General features: G+C 43.9%; 1 protein-coding gene across 2 annotated transcripts in view; it reads right to left on the reverse strand.

The window, feature by feature from the left end:
• The window catches only part of KIF16B (kinesin family member 16B), a 280,446-nt gene that overhangs the window by 205,845 nt on the left and 57,653 nt on the right, over positions 1-16,948 (reverse strand). For both annotated transcript variants that reach the window (XM_060123762.1, XM_060123761.1), the window contains exons 11-12: positions 12,336-12,401; positions 9,426-9,485 (exon numbers count right to left, since the gene is read on the reverse strand). In XM_060123762.1, coding sequence (XP_059979745.1) covers positions 9,426-9,485; positions 12,336-12,401 — 126 coding nt within the window. The remainder of the gene's footprint in view (positions 1-9,425; positions 9,486-12,335; positions 12,402-16,948) is intronic.

Genomic DNA, 16,948 nt, shown 5'->3' on the forward strand with positions numbered 1-16,948 from the left:
GCCTTTAATATATTCCACATTACAGTAAGTGACCAGGTTCTACGTCCAGCAGAAAACGCGGATGGTGTCACCAAGATTCGCCTGCCCCCAGCCCACCCCACGGTGCACAGCAGCTGCAGTGAATGGGCCTGACCTCAGTCCAACTCAAAGGTGGTTGTCTCAAGCAATCAGCATAATCGATTCTCTTCTCAAAGTGATTACTGGAGATAACCCAGGCCTAAGCCAGTCAGCACCAGGCCCCAGGGATTGGTTCACAAATGCATCAACCAATCAGTGCAAAGCTCAGAACCTTGCTGGAGACTCTGAAACCCAGACTCTGAATTTAGATGGTGTGATGGGTAAATATAAAGCTATAATTGCTGCTCTCACTGGCCATTCTGAGAGCCTGAAGATGAAGTCATTACACCAAAAAGGCAAAACGAAGAACAGTCCCAGAGAACCAGAGCCAGTGCCCTGGTCAAACCGTGCCTAATTTCTACCCTACCGCCTGACCACTCCTCTTCTACCATTTAAGCCAGTTTGGAATTGGGTTTTCTGTTATTCAAAATTAACAAACATAAAATACCACATGATAAAATGTCTTATGAGTAATGCCCTGTTGTAGCTGCATAAAACTATACTTTTAAAAGTTTGCATATACACAAGTTCTGGCTTTTCTGACCAATTGAGAAGACATATATCACTGTCAAGCCAGTTTCACATGTAAGAGGATGGATTTGGAGAAAATGAAACAAGTAAGAAAAATGGTCAATTGCATGTTAAATCTAAAAAAACCTGAGCTCACAGATACAGAGAACAGATTGGTGGTTTGGTGGTTGCCAGAGGGGACAGTGTATGAAATGAAATGGGTGAATGTGGTCAAAAGGTACAGACTTCCAGTTACAAAATAAAGACCTGAGGATGCACTGTACAGTATGGTGACTATAGTTAATAATACTTATTGCATTATTTGAACATTGCTACGACAGTAGATCTTAAAAGTTCTCATCACAAGAAAAAAAATGTAATTATGCTAAAGAATGTTAACCAAACTTATTGTGGTGATCACGTCACAAAATATACAAATAGTGAACCGTTATGCTGCACACCTGAAACTAATATAATGTTAGATGTCAATAATATCTCAATAAGAAAGAAAAAGGAAAAACGGGCTAACATTACTATAATGCTTACAACACTGACTACGGACACTGTTCTCACCTTATAGGATAGGTACCATTACCATCTGCATCTTACAGTGAGGTTCTGAGACACAGAAAGGGACCGAATATGCAGACATACTGTGCATGTTGTGTCTGTCAGAATACACACAGACACAAGTCATCAGACCAGGCGGGCACAGGACGAGCGCCTCGCTCCCAGCTCTCTCTACCTCCACCCACTCCTCTCCGAACTCACGACTCTCAGGACTGCTCCAAGGTGAGTTAAGTATGTTCCTGGGGGACATGAACAATAAACTGATTGTACCATGAAATGGTCGCTTTTTAAGCTTTCTTGACAACGAAACCAAGCTCCTACAGTCTAGCACCCGCAGTGAGTTCAGGTGCACATAAAGCACACTTTCATATGACCAGGCAATCTTCTCCTCCCTGGCCGTGGCAATAAATATGCAGTAAGAGCCTGTCAGCATATACACCTCACTGCAAAAGATCAGAAGGAATATCCCATATGAATTCAAAATAATTTATCACGGTTCCAACATTTAACGGGGCACATTTGACTTATTTCTGAGCCTTACTGCTCCAGAAACGCTATTCAAAAGTAAGAACCAACCTATACTTGCAATACCTTTATTTATGAGCAGCTCGTTCAAGACGAAAACTGCCATGGAAAATAAGGTACGCTTGGCGTTATTAACAGCATCAGAGCTGGTTCTGGGAACAGCTCGCTTAGCCTCTGACCCGGCCACGTTCTCCATCGACCTCCAGTGCCGTAGTGCCGACAGTCATCTCCCCTATTAATTATCAAACCCCAGTTTCAGAGAACAATGAACGTTATTATTTCGCCTTTCATCTTAAAAAACAGCTGCAAGAGCAGAACTTTACAAAGAGGAGAACACACAGTCTGATGGAAATTAACAGCCACAGTCTAACTTTAATGAGAGGTCAACAAATTAACAACCGCGTACTATATCAAGTGTGATAACATCTTCTTCCTCGTGCTTCAGATCAAGAACCAGCCAACGAGACTGTATGTGTGAATGCACGACAGACAGACAAAGGGCCTTGCACATGGGGGTACTGACGGTGACTTCTGTTCAAACAGACACGGAGTCATTCACATTAGTCCGAGCATTAAAGAAAGCAGGGAGACAAAAAATTTCTCATAAAGCTAGAAACAGTATGCGTGACTGTCTTATTAGGTCAGAATTTTGAACCATCAAATGCCCAAATGGTTGCTAATAAGGAAGGTGCCCCATGGCTGGGTCACTAAGGAGGACACGTCTCCTCCTTAATCCAAAATCTGAGCAAATCAATGTCCATAAATAGAATTCTATCCTCGAGCTACCCGCAGGTTCAATTCTGGTACCAAGAAGAGGTTAAGATTAACTGATTCTAAAGGAGACACAGGCCACAAAAAGTGTCACCTCTCCATCACTTTGTCTGTAAGTTACCGAGAAACCAGAGTACCCAGTGCCCTGGGCAGCAGGAGCCCAGAGGCCCACAGACCTGACCGGCTGAGCAGCCGTCCCAGGTATCAGTGCTGCTTCCAAATCCATCACACACTCCCCAACACACGTCTCCTCCACAAAATGGAAAACTGCAGACAGCAGGAAAAACTTGTTTTATAGGATGCCATAATCTTCCAGAGACAAAAGTTCAGCTGATTGATTCTGCCATAAAACAGAAATAAGTTGGTTTCAAGTTTGCCTCTCCATGAAATTCGAGCTCAGAAAATCTGACGCCAGTAAAGGATTCCAACTTCATTTTACTCTATTTCTTATTAGTCAAAACATTCTGAAAAAGTAAAAAAAATTTCTTCCATCAATGTGTGACCCACTCCTACCAGGGGCCTGTAGTATCCTGCCTCTTCTGCTCCCCAGAGAAGGGACAGTAAAACACCAGCACAATTTAAGAGGAAATCACTTGCATTAGGATCCCATCATCACGTAGATTCAAATACGCGCCATCCTCCACATTCAACTCAGTATTGTTTACCGTAAGAAAAACAACCCATATAATTAATGTCCGGGAAAAAAAAACAACAACACTTTAATTCAACTTCTACTTGCAGAAATCGCTCACTCTTCCAGGACCAGCCTCTCCAGTGACAGCCTCTGCCTGTGGGCAGCCTGCTTCCTCAACCCAGCCCCCCGCCCCATGCCAAACCACAGTCGGATACCCCGTGCAGAGCCATGAAAAACACAAAAGCAAGTCAAGCACTAGAGTAATCAAAGGATGAGTTTGCAGTAACGAAGAGACCCTATTCATTAAAAACTGAGCAGAATAACCAATGCTGGGGGATTCAGCAGAGCGCGGTCTCGGGGCTCCGAGCACCACACGGCAGCCAGGCTCTAGACAGACCCTGCACAGAGCCGCGGTCCCTTCTGCTGCACCACCTGTCAGACGCCGGAGAGCTGCCCCCTGAGGTCCACACGCGCTGTGATTCATCCTGCAGTGCAGAGTTCAAGGAGTTATTTGGAAGTCAGGTAACATATCTCTGAGGGTTTCATTTTAATCATTTAGAAAACGCTAGAACAGAGAAACTAAAACATGTCCAGAGTGGACAAACGAAAAAGGTGCATACAGGGTGGGGTGGGGTGGGGTGAGAGAAAGTGAGAGTGAGAGGACAAAGAATCGGGCGACTCCTCATGACTTGAAACAATTCATCAGCAATAAGACATACGGGATCTATAAAAAGTCAGGCCAAAAGGGACATTAGGGGGTATTAAGTAGCCACTTTATAAACCACTTCAAACACTAAGCAGTCAGCGCCACATTGAAGCCATGGGAAAGGAGAGCCGACACAAAGGCTTTGGAAATGCACGGACCCCAGGCCTAGTAGAAGCCGGATTTATCACAACATTAAGTTCCAAGACCCCAAAGTTATCACAGCTTAAGACAAATTCAGCAGGATGAAAAACACATTGGGGTAGCAGTCTAAGACACTAGAAAGAAAGACAGACCAAAAAGAAGAGTACCGTTAACACAGGTTCTGAGCAGCTGGCAGTGCCAGGCAGGAGATGGGGTGCAGACTCCGGTATCAGACAGAAATACCAGGCATTTACATCCCGGGGGCTTTAAGACAGGGAACCGGTTACTCGGCTAAAGGAAGAGCTGGGAAGCCAGCGGGGATGGTGAGGCCACCCGCAAACTGATAAGGAAACCAGCATCACCCCTGGGTAGGAGGGACAGGGGAGAAGGTGTTTCTGGAAGCCAGGGCTGCATCACCAGGCAGCACCACACCAGGGATGGGCCGTGCGGATTCTGCAGGAAAACGGTGCAGACAAGGTCTGGTTTCTCCCTCCAACCCTCACACAGTGAGTCCCACTCAGGAAAGGGCAGTCCACTCTGTCAGCTCTCCACCAGACAGGGCAGAGAAGAAGGGGAAAAACAGAAATGAGGGCAAAGGAGCCCAAGACGGCCCCACCTTTCCTTCCTCAGCTTTTCAGGTCCTGCACTCAAACCATAAGGTGCAGACCCATCACCTGGCATCTTATTAAAATACAGATTCTGACTTAGGAAGTCTGCAGTGGGGCCTGAGAACTTGCAATTCTAACCAGCTCACAGGTGATGCTGACGCTGCTGGTGAAGGAACCACACACTGAGCAGCAAAGGTCTAACTGACCCAAATGAAAGACTGGACTATAATCAAAAGGAATGCAGCCACATTCCTTCCAAGAATGAAAAATACACAGTCATATACGAGCCTTTCAAACAGGAGTGAGACAAACAGGACAGAATGTATAGGCAGGAGCATCACCAGGGCAAGACCACTGCCTGCACAACACCCCGTGTTACTTTTCCCACCGTCTCATCAGGTTTGCGTGGTTCAAGGTTGTTATGGGCTGAAACGTGTCCCCCTAAAGTTCATATGTTGAAGCCCTAAGCCCCAGTATCTCAGGATGTGACTACATTTGGAGATACAGCCTTTAAAGACGTAATTATGTTAAAAAGAAGCCATTAGGCTGAGCCCTAATCCAATCTGACCAATGTCCTTATAAGAAGAGGAGATTAGGACACAGAGGGCGACCAGGGCTACAGGCACACAGAGAAAAGGCCACGTGAGGGCCCAGAGAGCAGGCAGCATCCACTAGCCAAGGAGAGAGGGAGGCTTCAGGACAAAGCAACCCTACCGACACCTTGATCTTTGACTTCTAGCCTCCAGGACTGTGAGCAAATGTCTGCTGTTTAAGCCACCCAGTCTGTGATGTTTTGTTTTGACAGCACTAGCAAACTAATATAAAAGTTTTGGGTTTTTTTCTTGTTACTACTTTAGTCCAGTAAGTTTTCACCGTATGCCTGCTCTGTGAGAAGCAGAGTTCTAGGAGCTGGTTAACAGAATGATCAAGAGACAGTCCCTGCCCAGATTCTGCTCCTGTTTAGAGGGAGAAACTACGACCACCAAATTCCGATTATGATGAATGCTGTGACAAAGGCAGAACGAAATGCCTTTACAAAAGCCAGAGGAAAACAAAATCATTCTATCCGGTAAGTGGGAGAGAAGAGTGACCAGAGAGAGCTTCATGGTGGAATCGTAGAGAGGGGAGCATCTCAAATGATGGAGCAACATAGGCAAAGGTCAAGAGACCCCCAGAAACCCAACACCCAGTGCGCACAGGGACCAGTGAGACACCTGGCCGGGAGGGGCGGGGGCCGGGAGCGCGGGGCGGAGCCAAGAAGGAGCTCAGTGCCTCTGGGGGCCAGGCAAGGGAGTCTGAACTTTAATTTATAGAAATGGAGATTAATGAAAATGAGGAAGGTAGATTAAGGGGCAAGAGAGTGCATACACAGCGTAGGCTGTAGACGATAATAGAGCCCACATTACCTACCTGCCTAAGAAAGGTCTCCTCAAGATGAACACACTTTCCACTGTCATTAGCTACTTATATCGTAACCCCGAGCAATTTATCACCTCTTGTGACCTGAGTATAACGAACAGGTTGCCATCCGCCCGACTTCCAAGCTGGGGACAAGGATGTGTGACACTGTTGGTAAGTGTCACAACCCACCAGTGACTCAGAAAGAGCCCTGAAGCCTGAGACAGAGCTGGCAGATCAAAGCCCGAGGCACGTGCGTTATCACCACGGCGCCACCAGCCCGGCTGCAAACAGCCGGCCCCTCTTTTTTTTTTTTGCAGTACGAGGGCCTCTCACTGCTGTGGCCTCTCCTGTTGCGGAGCACAGGCTCCGGACATGCAGGCTCAGCGGCCATGGCTCACGGGCCCAGCCGCTCCGCGGCATGTGGGATATTCCCAGACCAGGACACGAACCCGTGTCCCCTGCATCGGCAGGCGGACTCCCAACCACTGCGCCACCAGGGAAGCCCCCAGACGGCACCTCTTGTCCGAGCGCCTTTCACCCCTTCTCCACCCCACTCAACACGCCTAGGCCTTCACTCATCCCCAGCAAGGAAAGCCACAGACCAGATCACAAACAAGGGAACAAAGTCACTCCTTGGTTTCTGAGCCTCTAACAGCTTGGGCAAGAAAAAGCAACAAGGCAGGCTCTCACTGTGCCAACAGGCACTGAAGTATCCCTGTATCTCCCTTCCGTCCCCTGGACGGTCTCACTCTCAGTCTTCCCCCCAGAGGTCTCTCCTTGGATGTTCAGGATTTGGGGCTTGGAAGGGATGATACAGTTGCAGAGTAAACGACCAAGCCCTGATGATGAAGATAATCCTGGGAATTTACTGCTTCACTGAGCCTGTCTCTACAACATGGGCAAATGCAGTAGAGGAGCAAATTCCCAGAATTTAAAGATCTGTATTTTACCAGGGGCCTGTGTCGATTAAACCACTGATCTCAAAGCAGGATTATACACTTACACCCTTGCCGTGGCCCTTTCATGGGTGAAATACACTTCTTCCCCTGTGACTTTCTATTCAGCCAAGTGACTTGCTTTGGCCATGATACAAGCAGAAGCTTGAAATGTGCTTGCAAGACCAGGCCCACCTGCTTCTACCTGGGCCGTGACCATAAGTCATGTTCTGGACAACCACCCAGTCCAACAGAAGGAGAGACAGACCTGGAAGCCGCCCATAGCCGGGATCCAAGCCCAGCCAGCCCAGCCCAGCCGACCCCCAGCCAACGTGCATGTGAGCGAGGGAAAATAAATGTTGTCCGAAGCCGCTGGCTTGGAGTGGGTTCTACGCAGCATTACTGGAACAAGAGCTGATGAAGGAGAAGTCAGACAGCAAAAATACGGGAATCACACAAACCACACAGATACAAACTCATCGAAAAACAATCCCTTTCCCCATCGATTTCCAAAGAATGTTTTCAAAAACATTTGAGTAGCTCTCTTCTTCCCCTCAGGCCTCAGGCACTGTCTTCCAATAGGAGATGAAGACAGCTCTTAAAATACCAAATGTGAGCAGAAAACAAGTCCAGATTTAAAACACAGACCCCAGCAGAGAAATCTACAAAGGGCTTGCCAGCGCAAACGAAGGGAAAAATCTGAAATATCATTAGCCTTTCCCATAACCTTTAACACCTAGCACATAACACCTCTCTATTCTCATCTCAGACGTTATACAAAATAAAAATAGTAAGATTTATGAAAAACAGAATTGGAATTGAAGGAGGATTTCGTTTCCAGGCCCGGAATAACATTATGAGCAAAAGTTCAGGGGTTCACCATGGTGACTCAGTGTGGATAGCTCTGCAAGGCTGTTGTAAAACCCCTACCACGGTGACGAGGCGAGACCAGGCAGATGGGCTGCGATCTGCATTCACTGTGGCATTGCCTTCTGTGCTAAAAGGCACTATGTATACTAATGGCTTTTCAAACAGCTAGCTACTAGATTTCTCCTTTCCTTACGTGCAGCAGATTTCAGTCCTCCCTTTCTGGCAAATTTGCTGAGGAAAGTATACGTGGTGCCTTGAACGGTCCAACGGCTGGGCTACGTAAGTCTGGGGCTGCAGCACTACTTCTCCGAGTTGATCCAACAGAAACGATGAAAACAGTCACATCTTTGCTGGTGCTTATTCCCCACCTGACTCTTCAGAAATGCAACTGAAGTCTTTGCTCAGTTTCCTGCACGAAAACCTCTCAAAACAACAAACGCTGAGAAAGTACCTCAAAATAACACAACATTATCATCATCATCAGGAGGAAAGAAAAGTCTGGACGCAGAAGCCTCACTTACTGCAGGGCTTTCTGCAACTGGAAAGAATATCTCCAGGACCAGTCATGACCCATGGCCACCGAGGACTGCAGTTCAACCCCACTCATGAGAAGTAAGCTTTTTAGCCCCCAGAGCAGGCCAGCTTGCTAAATGGTACAAGGAAACTATACATAATGTAATGCTGACCCCACTCTCAGAGAGAGTGACTCAATGGCTACTCCAGGTCTTCAAAAGTTTCCCCTGTGAAACGGTCACCAGATGCCCCCTCTTCACGTGAACGGCGTCCAAGTCAGGCTTCTGCCAAGACACATACCTAAACCTCATCTATCCAGCCTCGCCCATATTCAAGGGAGATTCCGTCCTCTGGGAAAGTTTTACCTCAACAGACCTCAAAAACAAACCCAGGATTCACCAATCACCTCTGAATCACCTTCTCTCATGTGTAAGGACAGACAGACGCTATCAAAGCATAAAATTCCAGTCTGAACCTCAAACCTAACGTGGCTGACCCTCCACGGATGACACGAGTTTCCTACCACCTCAGCAAAAAATGGGACCACAAAGAAACGTGTATTTTGAAGCACAGAGTATGAAACTCGGAGGCCATTACTGACATCTTTTCACCATGAATCTTGCCAAGAATGCAGACCATCACTGCCTAGCCTTTGAGACATACAGAAAAAAATTCCAATAGGAAATTACTAGTTGAGAAATTATTGAAGTCCAGCCATGCTATGCACACATATTCCACAATACTGCCATGAGAAGTATTTTTTTTATTTAACATATTGCTTTTATATTGGGTTTAACAAAAGCAGAAAGGCAAAGTGGGTGCCCTTGAATATTAAATGGAATTTAATATGTGCTGACTCAAAAATGGAAAAACTCCACAAGTGAGAGCATATACCTTAAGTATCAGCATCACCCCTAAACACACAGCTTTTAATGACTAATAGCTCGCTTTCCCATCTCTTCAAAATCAAACCAGAGTCCCAACCTCCCAAAAGTCACTAATCAATTCCACTGATCTTACCTTAAAGCAAAGCACACAGTCGCCATTTTTGAGGGAGACAGAAACGAAGTTTTACCTACTTAAGCCAGCACAGTAAGATCACGACACTTTTTTATAGTCCTTACTTTCAAAATATTTTGGGTTTCATTCCACTTATTTGTCCATTCCTTGGTCAATTCTTGAACCTAAAAGAAAAAACATACATATGCGTTTGCTCCACAAAAAAAATGACTTGGATTTTCTTCTAGAAAGTTTCCAAACTCTTATAGATTATGGAAGAATGTACAATACTTTTTATAATTAGGTAGCAATGCCTCAAAGAACCATCACCAAATATAAATCACACAAGCTGATCTTACCCTACAACCTACATCATGGCAAAGGAAAGAACAGAAAAAAATGTGTCAAGTTGCCTAGAGTTTTACAGCAGCCTTTTTCCAGGTGTACTTCAATAAAAGCTGCTTCCTTGGATGTTAACCAAAATTACAAGTTCAAAGATGACAACGCCCCATTACATGGGTTAATTTTTCCTGATTATACTTTAGGTCCTACGAAATAGTGATTTACTTTACTTTCCAATTAGATGTGATGATGAAATCACCTTGGAAACTGCAGTTTTCTTTTAGGAGATAATCTGCTTTTGTAGCTAATTAATAAGGTTTATAAATCTCAGTCTATCTTTAAAAAAAAAAAGGCGGCTCTTTAATTGACTCTTAGTAAAAGCAAAAACTTTTTGATAAAAATCAGCTTCTTTCCAGTCTGCGGTAACTTAGGGGAGAAAATATGCCCCATTGTCGAACACAGCACAGTTGGAAATTGCTTCTCAAAGTTAATGAAAATGTTCTGCTAGTTCCATACAACTTTTTAAATGACCTTAGTGAGTGATTCATTAAGAAGTAAAGTGATACCTGATTGAGAGGTAGGAAAAAAATGGAAAATTCTGTAAAATGAATACACTTAGGGCCAAAAGAAAGTGACCTCTGAGGGGCATAGAGGGGGACACACCCTCCCAAGGCCTTTTCCCTCCTGTCCTTCATCATTCCTGCCTCCTACCCATCCAACAGCAGATACCATCCCAGTTCAACTGACTGGTCTTCCCACCAGTAAGTTACCCGATTTAACCAGGTCAAAGTGAAGGCACAGAATACACTGGATTATACTCTCACTGCTAAGAGGAAGATACTCCCCGCAGGCCATTAAGTAATATAAATGGAAAGGGCGTGGGTCAGCAACCTCCATGAAAGACCACGTTCGTTACTGACAAGAAATAGAGGAACTGGAGTGATGGTTTACCCAGAGCAAAACCAGAACACCTCTCACCCACCTGAATTCATTCAATGGGCATTCATTTTACCCCTCAATTTACCTCAAACAACTACAGGAGTTCTACGTTACCACTGTTTTCAATAAAATATCTTAACTGGTTACTAATGTCAAACCTATCATGTTCTTGGAACAAACAAAAGAAACAGAACTGAGCCTCTCTAACTCTGATTTTTGCTCGTTTGTACTGGTTAGGCAAGGAGGCCTTCCTTTCATCACTTGAGTGATGCCAGCCCCACAGCCTCTAAAAGCAAGAAAAGTCACTGGGCTTTTTGTTTTGGAAAAGCTTTCAGAGAGGGAATATTCTTACGCCTTCTCTCCCTACAGAAGGGGAAAAGACTGGGGTGATGAATTTACTAATTTATAATAATCAGTTGACAGATACTCTTTGGCACTTTATCTGAGAAACACAAAGCATTTAACAATAAACGCTTCGGCATTTCAACAGATAAATTCTCCCTGAAGAAACGCAAGCCAATTAATCCTTTTCCAATTCAATCAGATAATCTAGCTTTCAACAAATCGTTAAGTATGCCTTGGGTTTCTTTCACTACTGAACTTAAACCAAATAATCTTCATTTATAAAATTAATTTAAAACTGCAAAGTCTGATACCACCTCTAACAACGTGACCAGTTGATAAGATTTATAGCCAAGCAGATGGCAAACAATTTTGAAAGGTCGGCAAAGACTAGATGAAAATTTAGAAAATGTTATGAACAAGAGGGGCAGTCATTTCTGTCCCAGCAGGTATAATGCATTCAAATTAAAATGTTTATTGGTTTCTATTAACTTGCTAGGTATTTCTGAAAACCATTAGTAAGAAACAATTTAAGACTATACAGACATTTCAAAGCCCTCAAAATGAGAATCTGAAGTACTAAAATACAAAATGTCAAGAGAAAAATAGGGATTAAGAAACTAATGTTTTCACTAATGCTATTATCAGCAAATTAATCAGCATAATTATCCAGGGAAGTGTCAACAAGTTCCTAACTACAACGCAATTTATATCTTCAATATTGTGTATTCTTGAAAGAGCTCTACCAACAGAATCCAATTTTCTTTCTCATTCTGTTTTAACCATTCAGCACAGTGAACAAAATCCACTCCAAAAATGTTATTAATGCTGTTTCTCCTTTTACAGAGGGTTATTTTTCTTTAAACAAAAAATAGTACAGAAGTAGATCAGCCATGAAACTAGTTTTCAGAAAGCACCAGCACACAAACTGTGGCTTCGGCCCAGAACACCCACCCCCCGCCTCAAATCCCACCTCGCTTAAGATCAACTAAGCATCTACTCGGAGTATTCAGTGATTCCCCAAGTGCTGCACTTCCCTCTGGAAAGTAAAAGGATGACAAAAAGCTCCACGCTGGTCGTGGTAAGGCTGTGGGGACCACCACTGTGAACACAGCCTCCCTCTCCCGAAGGCCGGGGCTGCCTCACTGCTGTGTGGGACAGCCCACATGTGAATCTCAGTTGCTGTTAACCGTCGTGTCCCAGAAAAACCCCATTTATTAAGTCACAGAGAACATGAAATGCTCAGGTAGTCACTGCTGTGCTGCTTCAAAAATGGGGTGAGGGCGGGCGGAGGGTTACGTGTCATATAGAAACAAAATGAGTCTCAAACAGCAAGTACTAAAAAGTATGCACTTAAAATACTGAAAGCTATGATTTTTCTCAAAAACATAACCAGTCAAGGTATCACTTACTCTGGCTTCATTCTGCTGAAGTTTCTCCTCCATGCTTAAGGCTGTGGGAGAGTCCAAGAGGGCAATCTACAACGTAAACCAAAAAAGACAGCAGCAATTAGTGAACACCAGTAATCTAGAGCAAGGACCCAGCCGTGATATTGTAAATTATCAGAATTGCCAAATAAACTGTCAAACAGAGGTAAGAAGTATTGTCCCACAGCCCCCCCAAAAGTGTCAATCATCACTAAATCTTTAACCCATGGGTTGGGTTTCATTTCTCATAATATTCAAAACCACGGCACCCTGGTAAAACTACATTTGCAACACAAATCAGCAAAGAGAAGGAAAAAGAAAAACATGTAACATACTGACATTTTATCAAAGTCAAACACAGTCTAAATCCCTAGATCCTGAAGGATTCGTCTGTTTTGAATGTATACAAAGTACACATCCAAAAAGAAAGCATAAGTCTTGCTCAACCACAGGCTTCTGAGATCCATCCACACTGACACGTGCAAATGAAAACTCCTTTATCATCACCGCTGGATCACATCCTGCGTACAGTATGACTATACCACAACCTGTGTGTCCATTTCCCTATCCGTGCTGTGAAGGTATAAAGACTGACATGAGAATGATAAACATCAAATTCAGGTTTGCCCTGGGGGGACAACGCAGGCAGAGACGGGAGAGGCAAACACAACCAGGTGGGGCGCACGGGGGCTCCAACTGCATTTGTAACTCATAACCTGAGAGGCAGGGACATGGGGCTCCCGACAATGTCACAAGAAAAAAAGGAAGGGGGTCTCCCTCCCTCCCCACCCCATAGGCAACCTCTCTTGGCCAATTTGCTATGTAAATATGCAGTTATTCTGGGCACATGCAAGCATGTTTGTGTTGTTTTTCTAAACATCAACAGCATGAACACTATTCTGAACATTGCCTTTTTCACTTCACAGACTATCTTGGGGAAAATTCAGTACGAGTAAGTCCACTGCATTCTTTCTAACAATTCCAATTCCACTGTAGAATACTCCATTGTGTGGCTATGCTACAATTTATGTCCGTACTTTCCTTTAATGGACATGCAGTTTTTTCTCATCTTCTGCTTTATCAGCGAAGCTACAGTGACCATCTTACACCAGTTGCCTACAGTATGTGTGGCTGTGTATCAAGAGAGCAAAATCCTAGAAGGGCATGTGTGAGTCATCTATATGTAGGATTTTTTTTTAATTGCCAAGGTGTCCTTCGCAGAGGCTGTCACATTTTATTATTATTTACTTTTCAATTTCTATTCAAACAAATATAACCCATGAGGTGGTCATCTTAGGCTCAGTTAAACATTCAGACTCACAAGACACGGTAGGCCATGCTTGGCATCTCTGCTGGGCAGAAAGCAGAGCTGCGGCAGGAAGGGCAGGGTCCCAGCCGAGCCCAGGAGCTACTGCCTTTGACCCTCCTGACGGGTCCAGATTCAAACGGGCACATGGTACCCACCTTGGCTGAGAAGCCCAGGCCCCACAGGAGGTAGCGTCTCTAGTAACAACACCAGAGGCACAACCTCCAGGACCCACCAGGGACAAACCCAGTAACAAGAGTCATCACCCACGGGGAAACCCCGAGCTGCGGTTTCTCACAGGGGTTTACATACAGTTCATCCTCATGCAGCTGCAATTCACCTGTTAGGGGTCACTGTTATCATTAGGGATGCTGTCTGGTGATGGAGCTGGCATCCCACTTTTACCTGGTTTACAGAGAAGGAGGCCAGCTAGTTAATAACCCTTAGTAAAGGAAAGTCATCCTGAGTGAAGGAAAAGAGCTGCGTTAACTCATCACCACAACGCATCCCTGCCCCTCTGCCCCTCGAGGGTCATCTTGTACACAGATGGTACTCAATAAATGTTTTCCACTGAAGAAGTACCGGTGGCAGGTGTTATTATGACTGCATCGCTTATTAGATGGTTGACAATTTTCAAAACAATTAGTAACCCCTTTAGAACATGGCTAATTGTACAGATACCACTGTTAGGGTTTTTCGTCTATAATCAGAGCCGAAACATTCTGACCATTATCATCAACTCGGGAGACAAGCACTGACTAAATGTACGCATACAGACTACTATTTTGGGGCACATGCAAAGAAAGACCTACCTAAGTCCTTTTAAAAGACATCTTTAGTAACACTAAACCATTTGCAATTAAATTATTCCTTGCAAGGTGTCTGTTTAGAAGACAAATGTTCAGGATTAAATAATACTCAGATTAAGTTCCTGTGTTAAACCAAGAGGAAAACTACATCAGAACTTCAGCAACATCAACGCCACCAACAGGCAGCCACCTCATGTCTCCCACCTGTGCCCACACACTGGGCGATCAAGTGTTTTATCTCTTCCCAGCTGATGGGTGGAAAGGACATCTCCTTGAGGTTATAATGTCCACACAGTAAAAGACAGAGCTTGATGACGTTCTCTGTATCTACATGCATGTATATACTCATTGCTTCAGATCTGCACTGACCGTATTGCAAATGACAGTATGCACATGTTCACATGTTTAGAAGCCATTTCGAACTCTCTTTTCTATGAACTATGCTCATATTCTTTGTTCATTTTTCTGTCAGGTTGTGATCTTTCTTTTTTTTTTAAATAGAAGCTCTTTTCATAATAAGGAAAGTAGTCTTTTGTTGCATGAGTCGGCAATCTTTTCTCCTGGTTTGTACTGATTAGAGCAAATTTCCATGATGTCATGTAAATGTGCTATGTCCTCACTTATTTTTGTCCCGGTGAGCACTCACGGAATGAGACAGAGAAGTTAACGTTCCCCGTGGCAAGTGTGTGGTCTCTGTCTCCTGCCATTTCCTACAATCGTGTTGGGTTTTTTTTCTTTTATGAAAGCTGACTTCCTATTTGATTTTAATTATGAACTGCACTCTCTGTCATGATAAAGTGCTTTTTCTAAGGCTCACATCATGCTGTTTCTGCACTGCTCCCTTTCCCCTTGAATTACCTGGTAGGCCTTTGCCCATTCTCACACACACCATATCACCTGGTTTTACCGTGACCCTCTCTGAGATGTATCTATCTTCAAAGTTTACACGTAACAACACTTCTAGTATCCTGCTATTATTTATAGTTTATCTGCGACTCCGGCTACACAATGAGAAATCCATCATCTTCCACCTCCTCTTACTCACTGTGGTCTTTGTTTCCTGGACTGTTCTTGCTTATTTCATTTCTATATTGTTTAATTTTCTTGTTATCTTCAGGTACATTCAAGAGGGAAGAGTTAACATTTTCTCTCTGCCAAATTCAAAGCAGCAGTCTGCTTTGAAATACAACAAAAGAGGACATGTGAAAAGACAAGATATCCAAATGCTCGACTTCATGAATCATCTGAAGAGTGCAAACTAGTCGTTCTGTGATACCATGAAGCTCCAACAGAGTGGCTACGATGAAAAATAGACAATACCAAGTACTGGCAAGGACCTGCAGCAACGAGAACCGGCATCTTCATATACTAATATAAGTTGGTATAACAACTTTTAAACATGATTTGGCAGTAGCTACTAAAACCGAACATAATGTACCCCTTCTGACATACCAACTCCACTCTGAGGTATAAGCCTAACAGAAATGCATCTGGACATTCTTGAAAAGACAGGCAGAAGAAAGTCCAAAGCAGCACTAATAGCCCCAAAAAGCCCATCAAAAATAGAACAGATGAGTTGGGACATACTTGTATGATGGAATACAATACAGCAACGATCATAAATGGATCTACAACTCCACGTACCAACGTGGATGAATCACACAAACGGTCTCAGATGTAACTTGTTCACTATTATTCTCTGCACGGCACACTCCCACCGGCCCATGCAAGGCCCTTCAATTTGTCATTGTCCTCACTTTCCCTTTTTTTCCCCCCTCTGTCCTGCAACCCTGCTGCCTGTACCCTGTCACCTCCCCAGCCCTCATCATGGGCCAGCACCCTAGTACATCTGCAACCCTTGGGTTTCCTATGCCTATGTGGTTTTTTTTTGGTTTTTTGGGCTTTTTTAAATACACCAAAAATATTTTTATTCAAAATTTTTTATACTCAGCAGCTCAAATTTTTTTATATTCAACAGAAACAGAGATGGCAAATTCTATGAGGCTTCATATTCAACTAAATTCCAACTCATTAAAATTGGTTTTCTTTTACTTTAAAAAAAATTATCATACAGTAAAATTGACTTTTTGGCATACGATGCAATGAATTTTAACACAGGTCTAGATTCACGCAGCCACCACTACAATCAGAACACAAAACAATTCTCCCAGTCCAGAAACCTCCCTCCGTGTTCTTTTTGCTGTCACAACCTCTTCTCACCCCTAACTTCTGAAAACTCCAGATCCGTCCACTATGCCTAAGCTTTATGAGAACGTCACATAGATGGATCTTTTGACACCGGCTTCTTTTTCTCAGCATAATGCCTTTGAGATTCATCCAAGTTACTGGTGTATCAAGAGCAGTTCTTTCATTTTTATCGCTGACTTATTCCATGGTATGGATACACCACATTCACCGCTGGAGGGCCACGTGGATCGTTTCCAGTGTGTGAGCTGAAAATTTCACTTTTCTAGTGTAAACAC

This window comes from Lagenorhynchus albirostris, chromosome 15 (assembly GCF_949774975.1).
Source record: "Lagenorhynchus albirostris chromosome 15, mLagAlb1.1, whole genome shotgun sequence".
Lineage (NCBI taxonomy): Eukaryota > Metazoa > Chordata > Mammalia > Artiodactyla > Delphinidae > Lagenorhynchus > Lagenorhynchus albirostris.